The sequence below is a fragment of the Arvicanthis niloticus genome, chromosome 2 (genome assembly GCF_011762505.2).
Source record: "Arvicanthis niloticus isolate mArvNil1 chromosome 2, mArvNil1.pat.X, whole genome shotgun sequence".
Classification (NCBI taxonomy): domain Eukaryota; kingdom Metazoa; phylum Chordata; class Mammalia; order Rodentia; family Muridae; genus Arvicanthis; species Arvicanthis niloticus.
This window is the reverse complement of record NC_047659.1, coordinates 137,920,868-137,948,399: the sequence shown is the minus strand read 5'-3', so window position 1 is coordinate 137,948,399 and position 27,532 is coordinate 137,920,868. Positions and strand designations below refer to the sequence as shown.

Below are 27,532 nucleotides of genomic sequence, written 5' to 3'. Positions count from 1 at the left end.
CTTGACACATGTGAACACAGATGTGCCCTGTGTGCATACCTTCACAGGCATGAACACACATATGCACTGTGTACACACCTTCACAGACATGAACACACATGTGCACTGTGTGCACACTTACACAGACATGAACACACGTGCACTATGTGCACAACTTAACACGCATGAACACATGTGCGTTGTGAGTACATTTTCACATACAAACACATATGTGCACTGTGTGGGCACCTTCACACACATGAACACATATGTGCATGCACACAATGCCATGTGGGTTCTCCACACTGTTCTGTATTGGGAGAGTAATACCCAGTTACATGCAGACCCACTCCTCAGGTTCTGCTCAGGGCCAACCGTGTTTCTCCTCCACACAAACTCTTCTCTCCCTGCTTTAATTGTGTTTAAACCAAAGTGTGGTGCCATTCAGCTCGGAAGCTTGTCAATATCCATCCCTAATCTAAACCCAAGACAGGATGTCTCACCATCTCAGGTGGCTTTTGTGGCATTTTTGATTCAGGAGCCAGATAAGGCTCCCATGTGTCAGGTCTCAGCTTATGGTGGTCTCTGGTTTCTCTCTCCAACTCCCATGTTTTCAGCAATTTGCTGAAATGTTTTATCCTGGAGAGCGCAATGCCTCAAGGGTGGCCTGTGACCCATGGTTGAGCTGAAGCAAAGCAGCGCCATAGTAAAGCAAGCCTAAGCATTGCAGACTGGCTGTGTGTGCAGGTGAGATGGCTCTGGGCATAAGGGCACATGCTGCCAAGCCTAATGGTCGTAGTTCAACCCCCAGAATCCACATGGTGGAAGGAGAAAATCAACTCGCACGGCTTATGTTCTGACTTATCCATGAACCCCACATATGCACGCACACAAAGTAATTGTAAAATAGGAAGAGGAAGAGGAACGAGAAGGAGAAGGAGAAGGAGGAGAAGGAGAAGGAGAAGGAGAAGGAGAAGGAGAAGGAGAAGGAGAAGGAGAAGGAGAAGGAGAAGGAGAAGAAGAAGAAGAAGAAGAAGAAGAAGAAGAAGAAGAAGAAGAAGAAGAAGAAGAAGAAGAAGAACAACAACAACAACAACAACAACAACAACAACAACAACAACCAACAACAGTAAATAATAACAAAGCAGATTGGTGCCTTCAGTGTTCTGTTGTACCTACTAAGAATTCTTGGGCTTAGTATTCCTGCTTGAGTTCAACACAATTCAAATACCAGGTCCGCTCAGATGACAAAAATGTATTGTAAACAAGCTGCTACTAATCAATCAGGGATACAGAACAGACTCTCGAGCTGAACTATGACCTTGAAGGGACCTTGTACAATACATTTAAAGGATGAAGCCATAAAGAGCTGGATGGGCTTAGCATTGTCCAATCACATTTTGACATAAGGAACTGAGTAAGAGCACTTTCACCAATCAGGATAGGAGCAGGTTCCTGGACCTGGGAATATGACTCGGTTTGACCCTGCCAGCAAGATGGAGACGTTGTCCCTGTGATGGCCGGACTCAGACAACTGTTTTCTTATAATAGAAGCTGTTTAGCTTTAGGGAAGTCCCCAGCTCCCCTAGAACCTGGGACTTTGCATTTAGTTTCTCCTTGTGATTAAGTGGTGTCTGAGAAGGAACCCAAAGAACTCAGTGTAGGAGTGACTTTAATCCCCTGATGTAACTGTCATCTCTGAGGCTTACTGCCTCCATCTGCTAACCTAGGCCCAGTCCTGCAAGCTTCTAGCCTCCATAAGACCTAATCTAGTCCTAGAATGTTTTCAGCCTCTGAGACTTGCTGCTGCATATGCTCACACCTTCCTAGTTCTTTTTGAACTCTACCTGGTTGGTTCAACTCAACTGTTCTGGTTCAAACTCTTTTCCACACTGACTTATTCAATCCGGCTTTTCTCTTGGCCTCTGAATTACTCTGCCTGGCCTCAAACTAAAGTAGTCCTTTATAATCTTCCAGCTCTTTCTTGTTCTCTGGCTTGTTCCGTCTTTACCTGTGTCTAGCTGTTCTGTCTTCACTCTGTCTCTGTAAACTATCCCAGTAAGCCTGCCTCCTTCTCCCTCTCCATGCAGCTCTAATCTGTCAACTCTACTGCACTGCTCTCCACGAACTCTACGGTATCCTGTACTGTACTCTCCTCCTCCTGTGCTGTCTGTCTCTCCCTTAAGTAGCTTCCCTTTCCTCTCTCTCCTTGTGAGAGTTGGGCAGATCCTATTCTGTCAAATCTTTCTCTGATTCATCACTTTGTCTGCCACTCAATTAGACACCACTTTCAAACATGGCTGCTTCCTTCCATAAAGTAACTTTACCTTAGTTGTTTGGGATTAAAGGTGACTATGAAAGACATGACCATATTCCTGCCAGAGGAAGTAAAGGTGTGTGCTAAGGCTGAGCCACACCACAACTAGAAACAGGCTCAAATATCCTATAACAATTTAGAATAAATTTCTTTTGCTTGTTCCCAACAAGGCTTTTTCTCCCCCATTTTCTTATAATTCCTGTTTATTATTTATTACAAAAATAATAGCCAGTGGTGAATAGGCTTTTTCTTTTAAGGTTTTTCTTTTTTAGTTTTTTTGAGACAGAGTTTCTCTGTGTAGCCCTGGCTGTCCTGGAAGTCACTCTGTAGACCAGGCTGGCCTCAAACTCAGAAATCCACCTGCCTCTGTCTCCCAATGCTGGGATTAAAGATGTGCGCCACCACTGCCCGGACTGAATAGGCTTTTTGAGACAGGATTTCTTGTGTACCCTTGACTGTCCTGGAACATACTCTGTACACTAGGCTGGTCTGAAACTCAGATATCCATTTGCCTTTGCTTCTGAGAGCTGGGTTAAATGGGATCCCTGCTACTGCCCAGCTGGGATTTTTTTTTTTACACTACATTTTTAGGGGAGGGAGAGGCAGGCAGTTCCTTGAGAGTTTGAGCTCAGTCTTGTCTACAGAGTGAGTTCCAGGACAGCCAGGGCTATGTAGTGAGACCCTATTTCAAAACAAAACCAAAAAACCTGCATCTTTAGCAGCTAGAAAGATGTCTTCAGTGGTTAGGAGCCCTTGTTGCTTTTGCAGGGGATCCAGGTTCAGTTCCTAATACCCATATGGAGGCTCACAACTGTTTGTGAGTCCAGTTCCAGGAGACCTACACTCCTCTTCTGGCCTGTCAGCCTTGCATGCACTCGGTACACACACACACACACACACACACACACACACACACGTGTTGTGTACTCATACACATAAAATAAAAGCAAACATTATCTTTTACAAAATAAAACGAAAAGAAAGTTACATCTTTGAGAATTGGTGGAACATGGCTGGAATCATAGTACTTGGGACTCAGAGGCAGGAGGATCACTACAATTTCACGACCAGAGTTAATCTAGGCTGTTTGAGGCTGGCTTGATGTTTCAGAACTGCCTTGCTGACTGGTTATTTCTCTAGAGGTATTGTCACATCGAGTTCTTTTTTTGTTTGCTCTTCTTGGAAACAGGGTTTTTTTTCCACCAGCCCCAGAAACAGATTTTTTGGTTTTGTTTTATTTGGGGGTTTTTTGGTTTAGTTTGTTTGGTTTTTTTTTTGTTTTGTTTTGAGACAGGGTTTCTCTGTGTAGTCCTAACTGTCCTGGAACTCCTTCTATAGACCAGGCTGGCCTTGAACTCAGAGATTCACCATCCTCTGCCTCCTCGAGTGCTGAGATTGAAGGTGGGTACCACCACCGCCAGGCAGCAACAGGTTCTTATGTAGCCAAGGCTGGCCTTGGATTCACTATGTAGCCAAGGATGATCTCTTTTTGTTTGTTTGTTTGTTTTGTTTTGTTTTGTTTTTCGAGACAGGGTTTCTCTGTGTAGCCCTGGCTGTCCTGGAACTCACTCTGTAGACCAGGCTGGCCTCGAACTTATAAATCCAACTGCCTCTGCCTCCCAAGTTCTGGGATTAAAGGCGTGCGCCACCACCTCCTGGCTGCCAAGGATGATCTTGAACTTCTAATCTAGCCTCCACTACTCAAGGGCTGGGATCACATACCTACACCACCAGGCTTGGTGTGTGCACAGAGAGGGATTGATTGGCTCAGGGCTTCCTGGACACCAGGTGAACCCCAACCCCAGTTGTGACTTTAAGGATTCATTTTATGTTTATATGTATATGTGTGGTTGTGTGTCTGTGTATGAGCCCAGGGGTGCAGGTGTCTGCAGAGGCTAGAAGGTTCATCGGATGCCTTCATGCAGGACAGGCAGTTGTAAGCAGCCAGACCTGGGTGCCGGGAGCCCAGCTCCAGTCCTCCCAAAGATCATCTAGAACTATCTCTCCAACCCTCAGTTTTCATATTTAAAAGTACTTTTGGGGAAACTGGCTAAAGATGAAAGCAGCTCTCAGATTCACCGTGACAGCTGTCACTCAGCAGTCAAGCCAAACTTCCTGTCTCCATTTCAGACTCTGTGCTCGACAACGATGTCCAGAAACCAGTGGGCCTCCCTGCTAAAGACAGAGATGCCCAGCTGGCCCCTGCAGTCGCTCTGCCCTCAGAAGCAAAGGGGCGAACGACCACCCTTGGAGAAAGAACTTTTAACTGCTGCTATCCAGGTAAAGGGTCAGACATGGTGGAAGGGCTCCATCCCTGCCTAGTACTGGTGCAGGGAGTCTCTGCACCTGCACCTGTATTGCCCTCCAAGGTCACTCACAGGATTGATGCATGTCCTCTTGGGGGACGGGTTCTGTGAGCCCCTTACTGTCAGAGTTCCTTGGGAGACTATAATTGAGTTCACAGCTGCTTTTAAGTTGAACCCCAGTAAGTCAAAAATGCAGAAGTGGGGGTGGGACACATCTAGGGAGGCTTACTGCAAGTTTGACAACAGCCTAGTGAGGTAGTGAGTTCCAGTCTTGCCTGATGCTATTAAAAAAAGAAAAAAGAAAAAAGGCAAAGGTGAGGGCCAAGGATGTGTCCCAGAGACACAGTGCTTGGTGAGGATGCCGAAGGTTCTGAGTTTCATCCCCAGCTCTGCCAGACAGAAAAGAAATGAAAGATGCACCTGATACACTGCCCACCAAACGTCCGAGCCCTCCACTTAAGCCACAGGCTGGACACCAGCTTTAGAATATGGCTGAGCAGAGCCACCTAACATAATGCCTGTTTTGTGAGAAAGTGTTGGCAGGTGCTGTCATTTGTTGACAGCTGTACTGAAAGCAGGAAATGAAGGCATGGGTGGGCTTCCATTAGAGGTAACCCTGGTGATTCTGGGGCTGGGTGTTTAAGAACAAGCTTTTCTTCTCTTCTAGGCTGCCATTTCAAAACAGTTCATGGCATGAAAGATTTGGACCGTCATCTAAGAATCCACACCGGTATGTGTCCATTCACTGAGAGAGAGAGAGAGAGAGAGAGAGAGAGAGAGAGAGAGAGAGAGAGAGAGTCTTTCTGCCCAGGGACTTCTGGTTTAGTGGTTGGGCTTGGAGGAGGCAGGAAAGGGGATGTGAGGGTGCTCTTGACAAAGCTCGGGCTGCAGCCAAGCCATTGCTTCAAGAAGTTTCTAGTCAGCCAGTTACAGAGGATCCAAGAGAGTTGCTAACACAAACGAAGGTCTGGGTCTGACTTACTGGGGTGCCCAACATTTTGGCAGAGTGGCAGAGTATTGTCTATAAAGTTCACGCTCAAGAACCAGGTGCTCAGATACCAGGCCATGGGGGGAGGGGATCTCCGAATGTTTTGTTGGCCCAAGTTCATAGCTATCTCGGGCTGTGTGGTAGGACCCTGGGATAAACATACCTGTCTCTGAAACAGACTCAGTTAACTTCAACCCAAGTCCCCCCTGCCACTGCCATGCCCTTTGCCCAACACTCCTATGTGGCTGATGTGGCTCTACAGTTGTGGATCTGAGGGTAAAGAGTGTACCCCAAATCCCAAAATAGCTACTGCCTGTCTCTTTAAAGAATAAACCCTCTGAGAGCCTGTCTGGGCCAGAGCATTGGTTCATTTGCTGCTAAAGGAACCAAGTTGACTGAGAAGGCTCTAGGTCAAAAACGTCCCCAGCCTGACCAAGGAGCTATTTTTCTTACAAATTTAAACACAGTAAAGCGGGCTGGAGATGGCTCAGTGGTTCAGAGCACCAACTGCTCTTCCAGAGGTCCTGAGTTCAATTCCCAGCAACCACATGGTGGCTCACAACCATCTGTAATGGGATCTGGTGTTTTCTGAAGACAGCTACGTGTACTCACATACATAAAATAAATAAATTTGCCAGGCAGTGGTGTCACACGCCTTTAATCCCAGCACTTAGGAGGCAGAGGCAGGTGGATTTCTGAGTTCGAGGCCAGCCTGGTCTACAGAGTGAGTTCCAGGATAGCCAGGGCTATACAGAGAAACCCTGTCTCAAAAAAAACAAAATCAATCAATAAATAAATCTTTTAAATAAACACAGTAAAGCTTTGGAAAGAAAGTCTCCACAGTTATCACAGCTAAGCTTCAGGAGAATCCCTGCAAAGTACACCCTTATAGTGTTGGACTCTAAAGATTCAAATCCAGGGGACTTGCTTTCCCAAAGACACTCACAGATGGGACTCGCTGCAATAACATAAGGTTTATTGATGATAAGATGATAAGATGACAACCAGTATTCTGGGGTTCTTTTGCATGTAGGCAAGAAGAACCCTGAATTAAAGCTGAGGGCAACTTGTATACTATTTTTATAGAATTTACAAGTGCAGTTATACAATTACTTCTTTTTTTTAGGTTTTTTGAGACAGGGTTTCTCTGGATAGCCCTGGCTGTTCTGGAACTGACTCTGTAGACCAGACTGGTCTCGAACTCAGAAATCTGCCTGCCTCTGCCTCTCAAGTCCTGGGATTAAAGGCATGCACCACCACCAGCATACAATTACTTCTTAAACAATAACCACAAAGGCTACATTTGAAACAGCCATTCCCAGGCCCGGTTGCTAAGTAACTCAAATTTACACCTTATCTTTTACAACAAAGAAGGTCAGCTTAAGTAGCTTCTGTTTACTGAGGTTTACTGTGTTAAGGGCTCATAAACTCCTATCTTGGGTCTTTCTTCCTGGAATGTTTGTTTGAGTCTTTAAAATGTGCTTCTCCTGGGATGTGTGCCTGGAGGAAGTTAATGTTTGAGTTTAAAACTGAAATAGGAGCTTTTTATTAATCTTAAGTCTCTACAGTAGCAAAGGGACTGTGATCCTAACCAGAAGAACGAGTTCTGTTGACTGATAAACAAGGCTCAGAAACCTGGGCCTAGGTAAGACGGCTGTGTAATAAACAGAAGGATGGATTCTATCTATGGAGGATCAAAGTCCTCTGAGCCTCCTTCTTAAAGAAAGTTTCTCTTCACAAAGAGACAAAGCTCAGGATTGGGGCCTAAAGTTGGCTCTACAGATTAGAGACAGGTCACCAGGTTGTTAGAGAACATCTTCTCCAGCCTTCAGGGTAAGCATGTCATCCTTTGAAGAATAAAAGGCAGCTTGTTTAACAGTTCTGCATGTACACCTCCAGCCCAGAAGAGGGCATTGGATCCCATTACAGATGGTTGTGAGTCACCCTGTGGTTGCTGGGAATTGAACTCAGGACCTCTGGAAGAGCAGACAGAAACCTTGTCTTGAAAAACAAAAATGAAGAGGGAGCTGAGCAAGTAAAGGCAGCTGCCACCAAGCTGACGGCCTGGTGTAGGAGAAAGCTGACTCCCACAGATTGTCCTTTAACTTACACACACACACACCTCAGAGGGAAAGTGCGAATAAATGAATGTCATTTTTTAAAAATAAAAAGAAGCTAGGAAGTCCTGGGGAGCTTGCAGAATCGCTCCCTGGGGGACCCGGCCAATGGTGACCTAACTCTAAAATGCCAAGTAGTTGTGAGACTCCCCCACAAACACCACTGCCAACCAGTGACCACGTGTTCTCATGCAGGCCACCACAGCCTCCAACAAGCTTATGTCCTCTTGTGGTTTCTACATTAGAAATTAAAGCTGAAACATTAAATATTACTTTTACAATAACCACAGACCCATCATCTTAATAGAACATCTTACTGAGCAGTAACTAACAAGGCAAAACCTGATGGGAAACATAGCCCATGCTTTGGAGCGCCCTCTGCTGGAGAGGACCCATCAGCGGGTTCCAAAGTCCATGCCCACATGCAGTCCCTTGTGACATCTCTTGTTGCTTGGGGCTGACACACACAGGTGTGATGACATTCCAGCCACAGGTATGGTTGGAAACAGGGACTCCTGACCATTTTACATCACCAGAGCCCAGAGTCTTTTGCATGCTAGGCGAGTACTCTACCACCGAGCTTCAGGACCAGCCATGACCATGGTGGTTGATTCTCTTTCCTTTTCTTTTTCTAATCCATATTGTTTCTTAGAGCAGCTTTAAGTGTGCACATGAATTGGCCTGAAAGCAACTCCCATATATTCCTAGTTCCTACTCCCCACAACCTCTCCTGCTCTGGACATCCCAAATGAAAGGTGCATATTGTTGCAGGCAAGCCTGCGTGGCCACAGCATCGTCACCTGAATTCCTTAGTTAACATGGTGCAGGATATTTGCCCACACTATGAACGCCAAGATTGTGTTATTTGCTGAAAATACCTGTTTCTTCTTGCAGTGTGGCTCAGCCCTCAGCACACACATTTGATTCCAAACAGTGAGGGTAAAGTTAGTTTGTAGAAAGAAGCGCCCATGTTTGAAAGTGATGTCCCATTAAGTTGCAGACAAAGTGGCAGATCAGAGAAGGATTTGAGAGAGTGGGATTTTCCCAGCCCTCAGGAGAAGAGAGAGGATAAAGCATCTCAGACAAAGAAGAAGGGGACAAGTTTTACCAGGACAGTTGTACAGAGACAGGTTGAAGAGAAAACAAGCTAGACACAGGTGAAGACAGAGCCAGAGAATGAGAAGGAGCCAGAAGATTAGAACCAATTGTCAAAGTTAGTATGAGGCTAAGGAGAGCAATTCAGGAGAGGCCAAGAGAGAGAAGCCAGGTTGAATCAGCCATCATGGAAAGGAGTCTGAGCCAGAACAGCTGAGTTGAACCAGCCAGCCAGAGTTCTAGAAAGAACTAGAAAGGGTGAGCTTATTCAGCAGCAAGACTCAGAGGCTGAAAACATTGTGGGCCTAGATTAGATTGTACGGAGGCCAGGAGCTTCCAGGTCTAGGCCTAGATTAGCAGACAGAGGCAGTATGCCTCCAAGAGGACTCTAGCTACAGGAGAAAAAAGCTACACCTTACAATAACATGCCCTCTGGGTGGTGCACTTCCATGTTTTTGAGACAGAGTGTCCTGTATCCTGAGCTGGCTTCCAACTAACTGTATAGTGAAGAGTGACCTTGGCTGCTTGGTTTTGTCTCTTCCTGCCACAGTCTAGGATCACAGGAGTCCACCATCATGCCTGACTTTTAGTAGCATTAGTATTGTGATAATAATTATTACTAAAAAGGGACAATGAGATGACTTAGTGGGTAGAGGCTTGGTGAACAAGCCTGCCGACCTGTTTGGTCTGTGGAACCCATAGTATATTGAGAAAATGACCCCTAAACATTATCCTCTTGACTCACACCACTCCTGTGTCCTACGAGTGTTGTCTCTGTCTGTCTGTCTCTCTCTCTCTCTCTCTCTCTCTCTCTCTCTCTCTCTCTCTCTCTCTCTTTCTCCTTCAGTCTAATAAAATAAAAGTTCAAAGGTGAGCAACTTTAATCCAGACAGGCTATAAAGGCTGTGTATTATGGAGATGCACACTTTTAGTATCCCAGCACTTGGGAGACAGAGGCAGGTGGATGAAGATCTGTGAGTTCAAGGCCAGCCTGGTCTATATAGAGAGTTCCACAACAGCCAGGATACATAGTAAGACTCTGTCATGAAGGAAGGAAGGAAGGAAGGAAGGAAGGAAGGAAGGAAGGAAGGAAGGAAGGAAGAAAGGGATGGGGAAGGAAGGAAAGAGGAAGCCGAAAGGTCAGCTCCAAGTTCAAGGACAAGGTAGGCTACTTGAGCCCAAGGTAGAGATTGGGAGTTGGCAAAGGTTACTCTGTAAGTACTCCTTCATCCAGGGGCCAAAGCCTGTCCCCTACCCCTGTCACTTCTTACCTTGAGTCCTTCTGTGACCATTTCTTTTGTCCCAAATGGGACTTAGCCTCTCTCATTTGTGCTTGATCTGTCTCTCAGGATTCCTTAATGGTGAAGCCATCAACACACAGCTCTCTAGTTTCCCACTCTGACTTTTGGTTTTCTCCTCTGTGTATGGCTGTTGGACAGAGGGGGAGTAGGCCATTCTGCTCACGCTATCACCCACTGATGGTTAGTATAATGGTCAGCTTGACAGAATCTGGAAGTGATTAAGAGATAGGCCTCTCTGGGCATGTCTTTAAATTGTTTTTTATTTTATTGGGTTTTTTTTTTTTTTTTTTGCTGCATATGTATATATGTCTGTGTGAAGGAACTGGAGCTACAGACAGTTATGAGCTGCCATGTGGGTGCTGGAAATTGAACCAGGGTCCTTTGGAACAACAGCCAATGCTCTTAACCACTGAGCCATCTCTCCAGCCCCTGGGTGTGTCTTTAAAGCATCATCTTGATAGAGCTAACCAAGGTGAGAAGACACGCCCACTGTGGGAGGCACCATTCCCTAGGTGGGATCCTGGACTATACCAATAGAGAAAGGGGTTGAGCAGCAGCAGGCATCCATTCCTCTGTTTCCTGATTATGAATGATATGCAACCAGCCACTTCAAGATACTCCCTCATTGTCATGAACTTAAACCTTCAACTGTGAGCCAAAAAATGAAAGGGAAAAAAAAAACTTTCTCCTTTAAATTGCTGTGTCATGGTATCTTATCAGCAACAAGAAAAGAAACCAAGACACCACCCTGACCAAGAAACTCTGTAACCTTGACTGCTTTTGTGTTTGGAGGTGACAAGCCTCACAAGTGTGAGTTCTGTGACAAGTGCTTCAGCCGGAAGGACAACCTGACCATGCACATGCGCTGTCACACAAGTGTGAAGCCACACAAGTGCCACCTGTGTGACTATGCGGCTGTGGACAGCAGCAGCCTCAAGAAACACCTGCGCATCCACTCAGATGAGCGGCCATACAAGTGCCAGCTCTGTCCCTATGCCAGCCGCAACTCCAGCCAGCTCACGGTTCACCTGCGCTCCCATACAGGTAAGTCCCTTCTTTACGTTTCCTCTTTATTCACCTTCACTTTTTAAAGACACAAGTAACCATCATAAGTTGCTGGTAGAAATAAAGTAATTTGTAGTCTGGCCCAATGTGATTTGTTTGGGTCTTCTTTGCCCAAATGATGGTTTTTCAATAGAATGGTGTGATGTCTGTTGTCTCCGTGATAACCATATAGAATATGGTTAGGGATGGGTACCCATCACAACAGCCACGTGACAAAGTGTGCATCTTAAATAAATGTGACTGGCCAATTAGATGCCTTTAGTGTTTTTGCTTACTCTCTGCTCTCCTGACTTCCTCCAGGAACATAACAAAAGTCAGTTTGGTGCAGTTGTAAACCACACACATCTTGGTCTGGAAGGCTTCCTTTCTCTTCTTTGTGGGACTCCACAAAACTGTTATCTGATAAAAACAACCCATTATTCTCTGTATACCTGTCCACACACAAATAGGTAGAGTGTTCAGGCATTCACAACAAGATACAAGCATTTCAAAAAGCTCATAGAAGATGCCAAGCCAATGTAAATATGTTGGCATTTTTAAACTGAGTTAGGAAGAGCTGGGGAACATAGCTGAATTAGTAGGGAAATTACTTAGCATGCATGAAGTTATGGGTCCCATCCCCAGTGCCACATAAATCAGGCATGATAGTGATTCACACCTGTAGTCCCAGCACCTGAGAGCTAAAAGCAGTGGTAATCAGAGGTAAAGATCAAGGCCAGGCTGGGATACAATGAGACCCTTTGTCACCAAGAACGTGACTTTGAACATATAATTCTATACCTAGCAAAACTATCCCATGGGTGAGACTGAGGCAGAAGGTCTGATCAGAGACTTTTGAGTAAAGAAAATTGTATTCCAGTAGACAGAAGGAACTAGACACAGTCCTTAGAGCCAGCTTTCCCTGCATGTAGCCGCCTGTGGCCACGAGTCAACTGGGTTCTCCTGAAAGGGGGGCTGGGAATGAAAGGGGGACGGAGGGCAAGAAGAGATGAAGCCAAGACAAAGTTCTCTGATCAAGGCTCAAAGCTTTAATGTTCAGCTCTCAATTTAAAGGGGAAGACCCAACCTACAACCCCTCCTGGTTTCAGCCAGAGATGGGTGGGATAATCCATAATCTATTCCAGGTCACGTCCGGAGACGTCTCAAGGCAAGCCCAGGGGCAGTTCTGCTTCTTGTGTTCTGTGTAACTAAGGTGGGTAACTCCACCTAGATCCTATCACTTGTTCTGTTGTGGTAAACAAGGTCTCTCAGGACTGCTCATGGCTGGGGGAAGGGTACAGTTCCCCCTTTTTTAGTTTATAAAGATGAGCAGTGCCAGCAGCTTGATGGGGTACATGATTTCATCCCATCTGGAGTACAGAGTGGCCGGGCGACCGTGTCTGGCTTAGGTTGGCATCTATATTGCTCCTATATTACCCGTCCTCGAGGGAAACATACATAGCATATTGACGTATGTCTCTGCAAAACATACATAGCATATTGATATATGCCTCTGTCTTAGGTTTATAGGAGCTCAAGTACACTCTTACCCATCATTGACTAACCGGCCATCATTGGCACACTCTTTCCCAAATAGACTAAAACCACATTCAGACCAAAGGACCTGTGAGCATGCACTCAATGCAATTCTTCATAGCCATGAGTAACTGCCATGACGAGAACGGCTGGGCTTGCTGAGAGAGATTTTTTGTGAAGGCAACCTATCTGCTTGAGACACAAGGTTCAAAAGTTAACAGCAACATGATTATCCAAGCAATGTAGGAAATAAGTTGAAAGTGGAAAATTTCCAGTATCTAATCCAACTGCTAGTTGACAGGGATCAGATACAAGGTCTAGCCACCAGGTATATAGTGAGTGGCTTCAAGTATTGATGGAGGCTACATGCCAGGTTAAATCGGTTGGCTGATAAGGATTTTGAGCCATTTTCATCATCAGAATCATAATTATTAGGCTCAAGATCCGTGTCTACTTGACAGACCAATCTTTCAGGCAGCCATCAGGCTCCATTTTCTTTTTCTGAAAAAATACAGACTGAGCCATGACCCCAAATTAAAATAGGGTCAGGACCATTTCAAGTATTAGTTTAGGGATCTCTCCATTTGACCCTAGAAGTGACTGGGTGCCAGTGGTGATCTGCTGCAGGCTGATCGTTAACATCAGTTTGCAGTAAATTTAAAACAAATAACACAAAAGCAAGATGTGCTTTTGATGAGCTTGGAGGGTATAATCCCCCCCCCCCCCTTTAGTTTAAAAAGCCAACTTTTTAGAGCTTTTGTAAAATCAGGGAAGAAGCACCAATAGCTGTTTTTCCCACACTCCGAGAGTTATAAAGATATTAAAGTTTCATAATCTCTCTTTCACAATTTTTTGTCCTTGAGGATAATAAGGAATCCTGGTAATATTAAGTTGTCAACAAAACATCTCAAATGTTTGATTGTAGTCAAATAACTGCAATAGTCAGTTCCATTACCTATCTTAGTCTGGTATGGAACACCAAGCACAGGAAAATAATATGGGCAATAACTAATTATATTTTTTAGTTGCTTTTCTTGTTAAAGTAGTTGCAACTATAAAGCCTAAAAGGTGTCAAGTCACATGTACATATTTTAATTTTTTAAAATCAAAAATAAGTAACATCTATTTGCCAAAATTGATTACATATAAATCCTCAAGGTTTAACACCATTATGAAAAAATTGAGAATACTGAAAACAAGTTTTTGCAATTTAACTTGCACACTTTTTAGAAATGCCAAATTATTGTATCAAGCTATTACTATTTTGATGCTATAAAGAATAAGATAGTATGGCCAATTATTTCTGAGAGGCCTATAATCTGCCTAGTATACGAATCTGCTCTGGCATTGCCCTAGGGTTCAGGCAATCCCATATAAGCTTTTAAATGTTTTATAAAGTTAAGAAACAGTACATGTTTTTTAAATTAAGCTGTATTTTTATAAATAACTATAAAATTTGAGAATTAGCAATATCTAAAAAAGGAACAATTTTAAGCAATTATAAATTATGAGCCATATACTGGCTATGAGTATATAAATTGAAAGCTTGATTTTTTTAGCATATCAAACAGTGGCTACAACACATAATATAATTATTTGTGCTCAAGTAGGGAAAACTCCAGAAAATAAACATGTGATCTAATTACATATACTGCCTTCTCAATAGATGAGGCATCTGTAAATACAGTAAATACAGCACACATCTTTTCTATGAGCTGCATGCGTAGTAAATTTTAGGAAATATAAAAGCATGCATAGAGAAAAACTGTAACAACTTGTCTTTTGGATAATGATCATCAAATTTGCCTAAAAAGTTTGCCATGTAATAGGCTAAGTATCATTATTTTTCAATAACCAATTTAATTGCTATTTGGAATAAGGAATAAACATTTTATCGAAAATGTTTTTAGGATTCTATTTTACAATCTTGTATTAACACAAACTTTACTTGTTGATGAAGAAGGATGAATCTACATTAATGGTTTCTTTTGTCAAAGGGCTGCTGTGAGCACATGAGTAATAATAACACAAACAGCCCACAATTTTTTATAGTCCATATAATTTATCTGTTGATAACTAACAGCTTACTCTACTTTTGGCAAAGCTATTTTTTCTTTGTTAATTGTCAAGGGAAATTATATTATTATCCCTTAGAGCCAGAAGGGGGCATCAGTTCCTCTGCAACTGGAGTTAAAGGTGGTTGCCAGTTTCTGGGAACTGAGCATGGGTCCTCTGCCAAACTAAACAGTGCTTTAACCCCTGAGTTTTTTTTCATCAGCCAGATTCTTTAAATCCTACTTTGAGAACTCATATGAAACATACACTGCATTTCTAGAACTCAAGTGTCACTGAATGTGGACTTGCAGGGTGGAGGGTGGTACAGGAGTGTGGGCCCCACCACTTGAACCCCCTGAGCACCAGCTACCCCATCTATAAAATACACAGTATGAGTGATTGATTATACATGGTAAGTGTTGGGTTTCTATCTAGACGTTCAAAAGACCCACCTGTCTCCTGACCAGGTATGTCTACTGGAGAATTCTGTTGCCTTCCCACTCTAATATAATTACGCCTTCCATTGCTAGGGGACACCCCCTTCCAGTGCTGGCTCTGTAGCGCCAAGTTCAAAATCAGCTCGGACTTAAAGCGGCACATGATCGTGCATTCGGGAGAGAAGCCTTTCAAATGCGAGTTCTGTGACGTCCGTTGCACCATGAAGGCGAACCTCAAGTCCCACATCCGTATCAAGCACACCTTCAAGTGTCTGCACTGTGCCTTCCAGGGCCGGGACCGGGCCGACCTGCTAGAGCACAGTCGCCTGCATCAGGCCGACCATCCTGAGAAATGCCCTGAGTGTAGCTACTCCTGTTCCAGCCCAGCCGCCCTGCGCGTACACAGCCGAGTCCATTGCAAGGACCGGCCCTTCAAATGTGACTTCTGCAGCTTTGATACAAAGCGGCCCAGCAGCCTGGCCAAACACATCGACAAGGTGCACAGAGAAGGTGCCAAGACAGAGAACAGGGCCCCGCAGGGCAAGGATGGGCCTGGGGAGAGCAGCCCCCACCAGGTGGCCGACATCGTCACCCAGAGGGCCTTCGGATGTGACAAGTGTGGTGCCTCCTTTGTCAGGGATGACTCTCTGAGGTGCCATCGGAAGCAGCACAGTGACTGGGACGAGAACAAGAACTCAAACCTGGTCACTTTCCCCTCAGAAGGCATTGCTTCCGGGCACCTTGGCCCCCTGGTCTCTGTGGGGCAGCTAGAGAGCACTCTGGAGCCCAGCCATGACCTCTAGAAAAGGAAGCATGGGCGGTCTCTCAGGAATCTGAACAAGGCCGATGCCAGCCCTTCACGGGGACACCGTAGGGAGGATCTGTCCTTCTCTTCCAGAGCTGGCAGTCCGGTCCTCCCCAGCCTCCAGCAGCAGAGCGGCTAACCCACGAGGGCATCGGTGTCAACACAAGGCCTCGGGGACGATTGCCCACAGCTCAGTTCCCTCTCTTCACGTATTCCCTGAGCACCCTGTGGCCTCCGCCATCCAAAGGTGGGGACCATTAAGCACAAGTCTACCCCCATGGGGAAAGTCGCTGCATGTGAGTTGAGACTGGAAAACTGACTGTTCTCTGGAGGAGTTATTAAACTGGCATGCCCACCACACTGCATGTGAACTGAGCTGTGTGGGGGCAGAAAGGAGTCCGTGCCCTGTCAGGGTGTGTAGTAAAATCCTGTCTTAACCTGGGTAGTGGCTGCTAGTATTAGCCTTATATATTTGTGGTGTTTCTTTTCTCTGGTTTTGTTTTTGTTTTGTTTTTCAATAAAAAAGCAAACTTCTCCCCGAAGGGATATGAGCGTCATTTCCCAGTGAAGCAAAACGCAGTTTGAACTGATGGTGGCGCCAAAGATCAAGCTAGCCCTAACTCAGCCTTCTGTTGGTTACAGAACTTGAAATGCAAATTGAGAAAGAAAAGTCTGGGGCCCCGTGAATCCTGGGCGGGCTTCGGGGGTGTGTAGTGAGTGAAAGGGCACTCCATTGTTACCCAGTTTCCAGAATTGGCTCACCTCGGAGCAACTGAAAAACTAACCTAACCCTCCAGTCAGATCTGTTGCTCACTCTAAAACCTGGAAGCTCCAGCATCTAGACTGGCCTGTCGGTCATCTAGAATTTTGTTTTCTGCACTGGCCTGTTTTCTTCAAAAACACTGCCCCTGTTTAACATACATGTTTGTGTGAGTTGGGCATGGTGGTGTGCTTCTATAATCCCTACACTTGGGGGGTGAAGGCAAGAAGATGGGGAATTTGAGACCAACCTCGACTTTGTAAATCCTCCTCTCAAAACAAAACAAAACAAAACTGTGCCTCGTTAGCTATGTCGTTGGGCTTTTGCAATTGGGCTAAATAGATCTGGTGGTGGGAAAGAGGACAGGATGGGAATTTTCAGTAAACTAAAGAACATTTTACCTAGGAATCACTAAGAGATGGGCTGGCGGCATGGCTCAGTGGTGGAGCCCCTGTCTAGAATCCCCCAGTGAGGGATTGGGGGTGTGGCTCAGTGGTAGAGCCCCTGCCTAACTTGAAGTAGCTTGTTCTAGATCGGTGGCATTGTAATTGTGATGCATTCTGCAGCAGGAGCCAACAGTGCAAGGACACTGTGGAACAAGACGACAAGGTCAAAAGACCCAGACTCCCTCAGGGAACTCCTGAGCACTGTCTCCTGTGTTGTGACTGTCTCACCGGGTGGCTGTTGTGTGAGCATCCAGGCCACCGTGCAGATTCTGTTTCTCTCTCACCCTTTGTCATGAATCTCATTTGCATTTCTAGAAACAGAAGGTTGTGGACTTCTCAAGTAGCAAATCATAGAAGGATGATTTATACATAGAAGGATAAAATATACAGTCGCCTTCCACCAAATGGGAAAGAAGCCATCCTTTTCAAAGGCATTCTGGACTAATGGCTGTGTGAATTTCAATGGCCTTAGACTCAACCTGATATCACTAAGCAAGTTTGGTTTTGTTTTTCTCTTTGACACAGGATCTCAAAGGATAGCCCTCACTATATAGACCAGGCTGGCCTTGAGCTCACAGATCCACCTGCCTTTGCCGCCCCAGTCCCCAGCCTTACCCCTACCCCCTAAATACTGGGATCAAAGGTGTGCACCACCACATCTGGCCCACTTAGGAAATTTGGATTCACGGTACACAGAGGGAGCAGGAAGTTCCGGTCAGGCGTTGAGGGCTTCCAGCGTTGAGGGCTTCCCTTGCAACCACTCAGCTCTGCAATCGTTTTCAGATTTGTAAGTTTATTTGTATATGGGCAGTATTTTGCCTGCCCGTATGTTTGCATCACGTGTGCCAGGTGCCTATGGAGGTCAGAAGGCATTGGATCCCCTAAAACTGGAGCTACGGATGGTTTCGAGCTGCCATGTGGGTGCTGGGAACCAAACCCAAGCCATCTACAAGAGCACCAAGGGCTCTGAACCGCTGACGTCTCTCCAACTCCAGCTCTGCAGCTTTTATACAAAAGCAACCAAAGGTGGCAAGACCAAGGATGATCTAGTTGTCATGGAAACAGGAAATTAATTCCCTGCCATCTAACCAAGGTCATCATTACATAGTAAGCCTGAGGCTAGCCTGGGGTACGGGAGACTTGTCAAGCACCTAGGGAAGACCTGCATCATGGCAGCAGCCAGCAAGGGTCCTGACGTCACGCTGGAGGACTGGCTTCCTTTTGTCTTATTTGCCTCAGCTGCAAAGTCTTCCAAGGCAGAGCTGGTAGTGAGCAAACTCTCGCTCCTTTGCTCGGGGTTTCTGGCTGCTTTATAGACAACCTCCAAGAAGGAAGCTGCCTCAACTCTTGGTGCCATCATGACCAGGTGACACAGATGCTCCAGCTCTGGGTTGTCCTGGGTGCCCACACTCCTGTATCCTCTCAGAGGTAGTGTTCAGGGGCAGCGACCCAGGCTCCAGAAAGAATATTGGCTGCAGGTTGATGTTTTCGGTTTCTTCTTTCTCTCGCTCCCTCCCTTCCTCCTCCCCCCTCCTCTTTTTCTTTTTAGGCATTTTTACGTATCACATAGCCTAGGCTGGCCTCTAATTCACTATGTGGCCAAAGAAGACTCATGATCCTCCAGCCTCTATCTCCTGAATGCTGGACATCCAGACTTTTGAGGCAAGGTTTCCCACTGAAGTGCTTAAGCTATAGCTGGCTGCTCATCAAGCCCCAGGGATCCTCCTCTGACCCAGCTCCCCACAACTCCCAACCCCACGACTCTTGGCTTTTTGGTTTCCAGAAACTGTCTTAGATAGCCCCACCTTCAATGTCCTATGTAGCCAAAGGCAGTCTTGAACTCCTGATTCTCCTGCCTCCTCTTCTTAAGAAATAGTCACATACATACACACACCATCAAGATTTCATTTTTACTTAGCTCATTTGTATATGAGACAGAGAATACATGTAACTTGAGTGCAGGGCTACGGCGACCAAAAGGCAGCATCAGGTCTGTAGGAGAAGCTAAGGTGGAAGGAATAAAGGAAGAGGAGGAGCTAAGGATGAGACGGAGAATGAGAGAGGGTGACATGGAGACTGATATTATCTTGTCTGTAGCAATCAAAGGTAGTTGGTATATCTAGGTTGGGTATTGGGCTACACCTCTGATTGTAAGGGCATCTTGTTATTGATCATTACCAAATATATAAGCCTTTGATTAATCTTTAAGCATTAGAGTCTCATTTTTCTACTAGGCTTGCATGTTTGGCGGGATGGTCTGGGCGATGCCCAGCCTTGTAGAGACAGCGTGGAAGATTGGCAGAGCCATCTCTCACACCAGCATCTCGTGGGTGGCAGGGCTGGTGGTGTTTCTGGCTGGCCGTTTCTAGCTGCGGCATGCACATGGCCTCTGGCCACGTGGTTGAGCTAGGCAGAGCCTCAGCAGCATAGTCGGCTTGACTGGTGGCCGCTTTTTTTTTTTTTTTTTTTTTAATAATTACTACAACACAGGTCTCTAGGGGATGGGGGTCTCAGGTATTATGAGCCTGACATGGGTGCAAAGAACTGAACGTGGGTTCTCTGGAAGACTGTGTCAGGTGACCACTGGGTGGCCTTTCCAGCACCACACTGCTGGCTTCTTTAGGCTCTGGGGACAGAGCTTGGGTCCCTGGACTTGTACAGCATCACTTCCAACCACGCCATCCATGGTAGTCTGAATATGCTTCTCCCAAGGGGAGTGGCACTGTTAGGAGATGTGACCTTGTTAGAGGAAGTGTGTCACTTGGAGGAGGAGCTTTGAGTCTCATATATATGCTCAAGTCTGGCCTGTGGAATCTGAGCTCCTTCTCCAGCACCCAGCTTGTCTGGATGCTGCCATGCTCCCCGCTTGATGATAATGGACTGAACCTCTGTACCTGTAAGCCAGCCCCAATTAAATGTTATCCTTTATAAGATTTGCTTTGGTCATGGTGTCTGTTCACAGCAGTAAAACCCTAAGTAAGACACTATCTTTCCAGCCCCTAATTTTGGTTTTTAACAGGTTTGTGTTACAAGGTTTGTCTTAATCACTGGGGTTTCAGCTCCACTTTTACCATGTGCCTGAGGCAGGGCTCAACCCACACTCCAGCTGGTTCCTGCTCTTATTCACAGGGGGCATGCTCGAACCTACATATAGTTGCTTTCAGTCCTTGCCCAGAGCTCCCCAGTTTGTCTCTACTTACAAGGAGTACATCCCCATGCCTCGTCTGTCTTTGTGTGTCCGAGGACAACATTTAGGAGTTGCTTCTCTCCTCCTACCATGATTCCAGGGATTGAAATGAGACTTAGCTGCAAGCTCCTTCATAGCTGAGCCATCTCACCAGCCCCTGATGCATTTGTTTTAGCCTCCATGAGGTCCTTAGAGTGACAGATCTGGGTAGCAGTTACAAAACAATCCCAAAGAAACTTTAAAAAAAAAATATCTACTCAACGGAGAGTGTGTGTTTAGCATGTCCAGAGTGGCAGCCTGGTAACCCGAGCACCTGTGTGACCAATGACCAAAAGCTGTCAGCCTTCCTGGCTCAGCTGCAACTTCCACTCTGGATCCTGTTTATCTCATAGCTAACCATCAGTGCCCTCTGACCAGCAGCTGGTTTCCCTCAGGCTCTGGGAATCCCTGCTCCGCTCTCCAGAAGCCACCTGTTGATAAGCTGGTTGAAGAGAGTTCAGGGGAAACCCTACCTCTGAAGAGTTCACCTCTGGTTAGGGGCTCTCTGTCTGCCTTCTTCCTTTCTGCATCTTCCACACCAGGGCCTGGGTGACTACCTAAACTCTAAGAAGGACAGAGAGTGTGCCCTTTCCTCTGCACACGGCTAGAAAGTTGTGCTTCAGTCTTAGCTTGCCTTTATCCAATCTCACAGCCATTGTGCTGCAAAGGATCCTGGGAGGCAGCTCCCAGTGATGTGCTAAAAGCTGGAAAGAGATTCTGGATAGATGAGTGTCTGCTACACTCTGAGGGCAATGCGGGCTTGTTAAGGTTGCCTTTTCCTCTGTGTATCTGGGAGTCCGTGTGCACATGTGCGTGCTTGTGCACCTGGACACCAGGGGTCAACCCTTATTCCTCAGCCATTGTCCATCCTTTTTATTTTTTATGTCTTTGTTATCTCCCCACTCCCGTCTGTCTCTGCATCTTTGAGTGTCTGAGTCTGTGTCTCTCTCTGTCTCTCTCTCATTTGCTCACTCTGCAGTGCATACCACCTCATGGGTGCAGATCATAGGGCAACTTGCAAGAGTTGATTCTCTCTTCCCACTATATGGTTCTGGGCATTGAACTCAGGCCATCGGTCTTAGCTGCAAGCTCCTTTACCAGCTGAGCCATCTCACCAGCCCCATCTGTACTTGGTTTTGCCTGCAAACATGGAGGCAAACATGATTTGGGTTTTGTTGATGACTTTTGTAGATTGTCAGCAGAAAAACATAAGAATCAAATTGTGTGCGGCAAGGAGTGGGCCCGCAGCCCCTGGAACTCTGTTCCTGTCGGCTTCGGCCCTTGATACCCTCAGCTTCCCGAGCAGGACTTCTTTCTCTTTCTCCTCCCCCAGGCAGACAATAGCTGTCATGCAGTTCTGTTTCTGGGTTGGTTGCCGTCGGCATTTCATACGTCAGTGTCAACCTTCTGGGGGTGCACAGCCTGCCATGTTCATGTCTGTGAGCACACAGCACCTCCTGATGTGACTGTAACCTGGCAAGGAACCTGATTCAACAGAGAAACGTGTAGCTTAGCCTCTGGCGTCCGCGTGATCTGTGGTTTGACGGAACAAAACTCTCGGAATGCTGAATGGCCGTTAGTGTGCAGCGCTGGACCCAACATTAGGAAGATGAGCTGCTTTTGTTGTTGTTGTTGTTGTTGTATTTTGTTTTTTAAGAGACAGGGTTTCTCTGTGTAGCCTTGGATGTTCTGGAACTTCTTGTGTAGACCAGGCTGGCCTAGAACTCAGATCCTAACACCTCTGCCTCCCAAGTGCTGGGATTAAAGGCGTGCGCCACCACTGCCCAGCTAAGATGAACTGCCTCTTAGTCCAGAAAGTGAGCTGTCCAAAGCCAGGTATGATGCCTAGAATCACAAGACCTGGGAAGCTGAAGCAAGAGGTTTTCTGTGAGTTCCAGGTCAGCCAAGACTATCTGGACAGACCCTGTCTAAAAGTAAGATAGGTGTGGTGTGAGGGGAGGGGGTTTAATTCCAAAGTGCTGAGTTTATTAAAATTTCCAACTTTGGTCTAGCAGGATGGCTCACTGGGTAGAGGTGCTTGCTGCCAATACCAACAACCTAACTCAGTTCAATCCTTAGGACCCACATCATGGAAAAAGAGAACCAGCACTTTCAGATTGTCCCCGATCTCCACATGTACCCCGCCAAACACGCAATCAATACATAGTTTGTTGTTATTGTTGTTTCTTTTTAGTCAGGTGTGACACACACCTTTAATCCCAGCACTCTGAAGGTAAAAGATCTCGGTGAGTTCAAGACCAGCCTGCTAGACATATTGAATCCTAGGCTAGGCAGGGCTATATAGCGGAGACCCTGTCTCAAAAAAATGACAAAACAAAAACCACAAAAGGTAAAGTAAAGGCTGTGGAAATGGGTGTGCACAAGGCCACCCAGCATTGTGCTGTCGTGATGTCACACTGTGGGTGGTGACCACACAAGCCTTAAGGCAGGGACAGTTGGCCCATTTGTATTAACACTGAGTGGCTAAAAGGCAACTGTTGAACAGAAAAGAAACATAATAAACAAAAACCAATGCAGTGGCCCTGAACTCCCGAGAGGATATTCTCTCACAGTTTGTCATTTCCATTTGTTCTGCAATTTTCATCTGAATGCATAAAGCTCTTTCTGTAGATACGGTTATTTCTTCAGCTGGATTCCCCAAAATTAAATTACTAGGCCAAAGGTTCTACACTTGCTCGTGGCTCCTCCCCACAGAGCTTGAGGACTCCCTGTCTACTGCGTTCTCCCTGTGGGTACCATTTGGTTAACCTCTTTGCTAGTTTCGACAAAGCTGATCACCATAGCATTAGCAAGGCACAGAGTACTCTTTTATGTGAGATGACTTTGGGGGTGGGAGTGTCTCACATAGGCTAGGTTGTCCTGGAATTCACTATATAGATGAAGCTAGCCCTTGACTTGTGAGCTTCCTGTCCCTGCCTGCGAACCCCTGGATCTACAGGTGTGTGCCACCGTGCCCAGTAGGTACATGCCTAGGAAGGTTCCAATGAGGTGTCAACAGACACCTGTCAAAGCCACCAACCCCCAGTCTAAAAATACAGTAAGCGTTCTAAACATCAACTCACTTGGAACTTTGTCACTTTAATGCAAAACCGTTATATTAACTGCCCAAAGGGCAGGCTGTTAAAATGTTGGGCTTCTCACACCAAGAACGCTGTTGGGAATCTGTCCTCCATCTCCTGACTTGCTCAGCCCACATAAAGTACCACTTGTACACAGATCCCAGGACTCAGCAAATGCTAATGGGACCTGCTAATGGGACAGGATGCTCCCTGTGACCCGAGGCTGCCAGCACAATTGGATTTTGGTGATGTCCCTACTTGCAGTTGGCCAGGAAGGAACTATTTCCCATTGATTACCTCTCATGGCTGCTCAGACTCCCATGTTTCAATGCAATCTTGATAGTGGGACGAGCCAGAGATCCGGAAGGTCTGCAAGAGCTGGGGACCACGGTCAACTAAAAGTAGACAGATGTGCAGAGCAAGCTCATTGTGTCAGGAAGAAAGAGAGAGAGAGAGAGACAGAGAAAGACAGACAGAGAGAGAGAGAGAGAGAGAGAGAGAGAGAGAGAGAGAGAGAGTATTGAATTTTTAATATTTTAAATAATTTTTATAATTATAATTATTGTTGCATCTTACTAATTATTTTGAGATATTTTCACTATGTAGCATCCATTGGCCTGGAACTCCCTATGTAGATCTGACTATCCTCTGCGTCCTGAGTGCTGGGATCAAAGATATTACAGGGTCACACATGCCAGGCAAACAGTCTGCCTGCTGGCCACAGCCATGCATCCTACAGCACATGCGATGCTCACTCAGAATCTAGCCTCTTATTTCCCTGTGGCCACGTCCCAAGGAGGAGACTCTGAACGGGGGAAGGATTCTTGTGAGGTTAGCAGCCAGTTCTCCACCTCGCCTGAAGGTGTCACTGAGTGACCTAGGCCATGCTCCCCAAGCTGGGTGGTCAGGAGGAAATGACCCAGGGTTATGACAAACCTCCCACATCCCCTATTGCCTGGTAGACAAAGGGACAAGCTTGCTGATGTGCCCCGCCTGCTCTGCCAGCTGGGCTGGCACACCTGATCCTCGGAAGCCCTGGAACTTTCTGTTTGAACTCTCAGAAGTCGGGCCACACAGACAACCTCTTCCTGTTGGTACTGATTCTCACACCCCCACCCCCCTCCTGCTGTCACTTGGGCTCTAGGTGGACTCCAGAGAAATGTCCCAAAGAAGTTCTGCCCAAAGGCTATTAGGACTGTGCTATGGAAAATTATTCAATTATAAATAAATAAATAAAATATGCTGGCTGCTCTTCCGGAGGATCTGGGTTCAGTCCACTGCACCCACACAGTGGCTCCTAACCACCTATGACTCCAGCTCCAGGGAATCAGAGATTGATAGTGTCCTCCACAGGCAGGCATACGTGTGTGTGTGTGTGTGTGTGTGTGTGTGTGTGTGTGTGCCACTTGTATGCCTGTGCCCAAGGAGGCCAGTTGAGAGCATCAGATCCCCTGGAACTGGAGACATGACAGTTGTGAACCTCCATGTGGCTGCTGGGATACAAGCCCAGGTCCTCTGCAGAGCAGCCAGTGCTCTTAACCACCGAGCATCTCTCTGGTCCCAGGTTTTATTGTTATATTGTTGATTTCATTTTAATAAATATACTATGTTATACAAGATGTTGGTGTGAGGGGCAGCTGGGAGTAGCATGCCAGGACACCTTACCATCTACAGTAATGCCCAACCTCTAATAGTAGGGTCCGAATAGTTTTGTTTGGGCTTCTGTGGTTTGGTTTTCTTAGTGACCCAGGCTTTATTTTCCTAGACTCTGACCTCAGGTCTCCCCACACACAAGCCACTAACACTAAGCTACATCCCAGTCTCCTTTTTCTTTAATTTGTAAATAGAATTTCCTTGAACTGCCTACCTGGCCTTCAACCCACTTGGCCTGACACCATCTGCTGGCCTCTGAGGCACCAGGAACGCACACAGTGCAGACATACATGCAGGCAAAAAAACGCCACACACAAAGTTTTTTCCATCAAACTCGGGCAGAGTCACATGGGGAAAGCGGGATTCGAACCGGGGGAGAGAGAGAGAGCAAAGGGCACGGGCAACAAAATTGTTTTAAAAGAGAGAGTAACCCTAGACAATTCCAGTCTTCTGTGCTTTACTCTGTGTCTTAGGATCTAAAATTGTTTTAATTAGGCACCCAGTGGGGGCCCCTCTTCCAGTTTCGGGTATACCCAACTTAGAGGGTCACCCCTCTGAAGCAAAGGCCTCAAAGGTCTTTCATTTCTGTTAATTGTGTCAACTGATTTTTCCCTCATTTTATCCTCCTCTGTCTTATTTTATTTTTGTGGAGGGCAGAAGTAAAAGTCTGGCTGCCTGAGGTGGGTTTGCTTGGAAACACTTAAACTATGGCTGCTCGTGGGTGTTTCACAGTTCACCTCAGGGAGAAAGAACAGGAAGTGGGGAGCGTCTGCACTCACACCCTGTAACTGTCCCTCAGCTGTCCTTCGGCTCCGCCAGGATGCTAGCAGAGGAATGGTGGTGATACTGGACATCCTGACTGCTTCTCTTTGGTGGGTGTCTGCAGGGAAAGGCTGCTCTGTGGCTCCCTGTGTGACCTGTCCTTCCCTTGTGGAGCCAGACCTGGAGGATGGCTTCTGAGGTAACCCGCCTCCAACAGCATTTCCATTTGTAGGATTGGCAATGACCCCACCCTCATCCCCACCCAAGGTTTGGACTTTTCAGAAATTCTTACATTGTTAAAATTGCCCCCCTCCCCACTTTGAACTCCACGTCATGATTGGTAGGATTTCCCCCAAAGAAACTGGCTAGCCCAGCGTGATACATAAAGACGCGTAAACGTGGGGCTTCTCTAGGAGAGGTAGCCAGGGTTCTTACTTTTGAATCTGTAAAACTCCCTGTCTGGAGCTGGAACACAGCTGAGCCGGGTGAGAAAGTAAATTCCCCGGATCTGTAATGTGAATCACCCATTGTAATAATTTTATAGGAATCCCACCCCACCCCCACAAAAAATAGCTTGTTTGTGTTTTAAAAGGAATGCCCGAGCAAGCTGTCAGAAATAGAAAACACCTTGACTAGCCTTCTCCAATCAGTACCGAAGCATTATTAAATGGCGTTGGGTGCAAAGGTCTTTGTTTTTTACATTTTACATTTATCTTACTAATTTTTGTATGTGTTTGAGTGTGGTGCACACGCCAGGTGTGTGTGGCTTTCAGATGAGAACTTACAGGAGCTGGCTCTCTCCTTCCCTTATGTGTCTTGGGGATGGAGCTCCTGGGTCTTCAGGCTGGCTGCTAAGCTTCCTTAACTGTTGTCAGCCCTGTTTTCATTTATTGTTTCCCATTTTTGTCTTTTTTTGAGACAGGGTCTTGCTATGTAGACCAGGCTAGCCTAAAATTTTTAGCAATTCTCTTGCCTCAGCCTCCTAAATTTGGTGGTTTCAAACATGGGCTACCATACCCCACCAAGCTCAACTTAAAAGAAATAAAATTACCTGCCCCTAAAGGCTGCAGGTGTTGCTGCTATGTGACATGTCAGTCAGCAGGAGGCAGAGAGGAGAGAGGCTATGTCTATGCTCAGTGATGAACATCTATCTGATTGATCAGTAGCCTAACGTACTCTGAAAAAAGTGAGCCTGAAATGACCACTTGTCCAGCTCCAGGCAAGCCCAGACAGGATCCCAAGATGAGGAACAAGCTGGAGACACTAGAACAACCCCACCTGGGACCTCAGGCCTGGGCAATAACTGAGCCCAAGACAAATGACCCTCACAAGGGGCCACTTGGCCGAGCTGGGTGGGAAGAAGCCTAATGTGACCAGCAGACCAGATCCAGTGCTTTGAACCAGTCCACCCCAACATCTACCCCATGGATACACTGCTGGAGTTCATGTAGGGGCCTGACAGATCCAAATTACAGGATCTCCATGACACGGGACAATAGCAAGATATTCAAGAGGAGTCCCAGTAAGGATCCAGTATTGATAGGGTAGCAGAAGCCAGAAGCTTCCTACCAAACAGAGGTACACTCAGATCAGAGACAGACTGTTGCCTGTGCCCTGGACTACTC

General features: G+C 46.2%; 1 protein-coding gene and 1 pseudogene across 3 annotated transcripts in view; both read left to right on the top strand.

Moving 5' to 3' along the window:
- Nucleotides 1-19,394, top strand: part of LOC117703960 (zinc finger protein 64) — a 36,393-nt gene extending 16,999 nt beyond the window's left edge. For 2 of the 3 annotated variants that reach the window (XM_076930292.1, XM_076930294.1), the window contains 5 exons: nucleotides 4,427-4,576; nucleotides 5,270-5,332; nucleotides 10,423-10,575; nucleotides 10,896-11,147; nucleotides 15,269-19,394. In XM_076930292.1, the coding sequence (XP_076786407.1) occupies nucleotides 4,427-4,576; nucleotides 5,270-5,332; nucleotides 10,423-10,575; nucleotides 10,896-11,147; nucleotides 15,269-15,978 (1,328 nt within the window). In that variant the 3' untranslated portion in view covers nucleotides 15,979-19,394. The remainder of the gene's footprint in view (nucleotides 1-4,426; nucleotides 4,577-5,269; nucleotides 5,333-10,422; nucleotides 10,576-10,895; nucleotides 11,148-15,268) is intronic. The other variant, XM_076930293.1, reaches the window with a different exon arrangement.
- Nucleotides 19,395-26,957: 7,563 nt separating this feature from the next.
- On the top strand, nucleotides 26,958-27,082 carry LOC117704791 (small nucleolar RNA SNORA17; annotated as a pseudogene).
- Nucleotides 27,083-27,532: the final 450 nt, after the last annotated feature.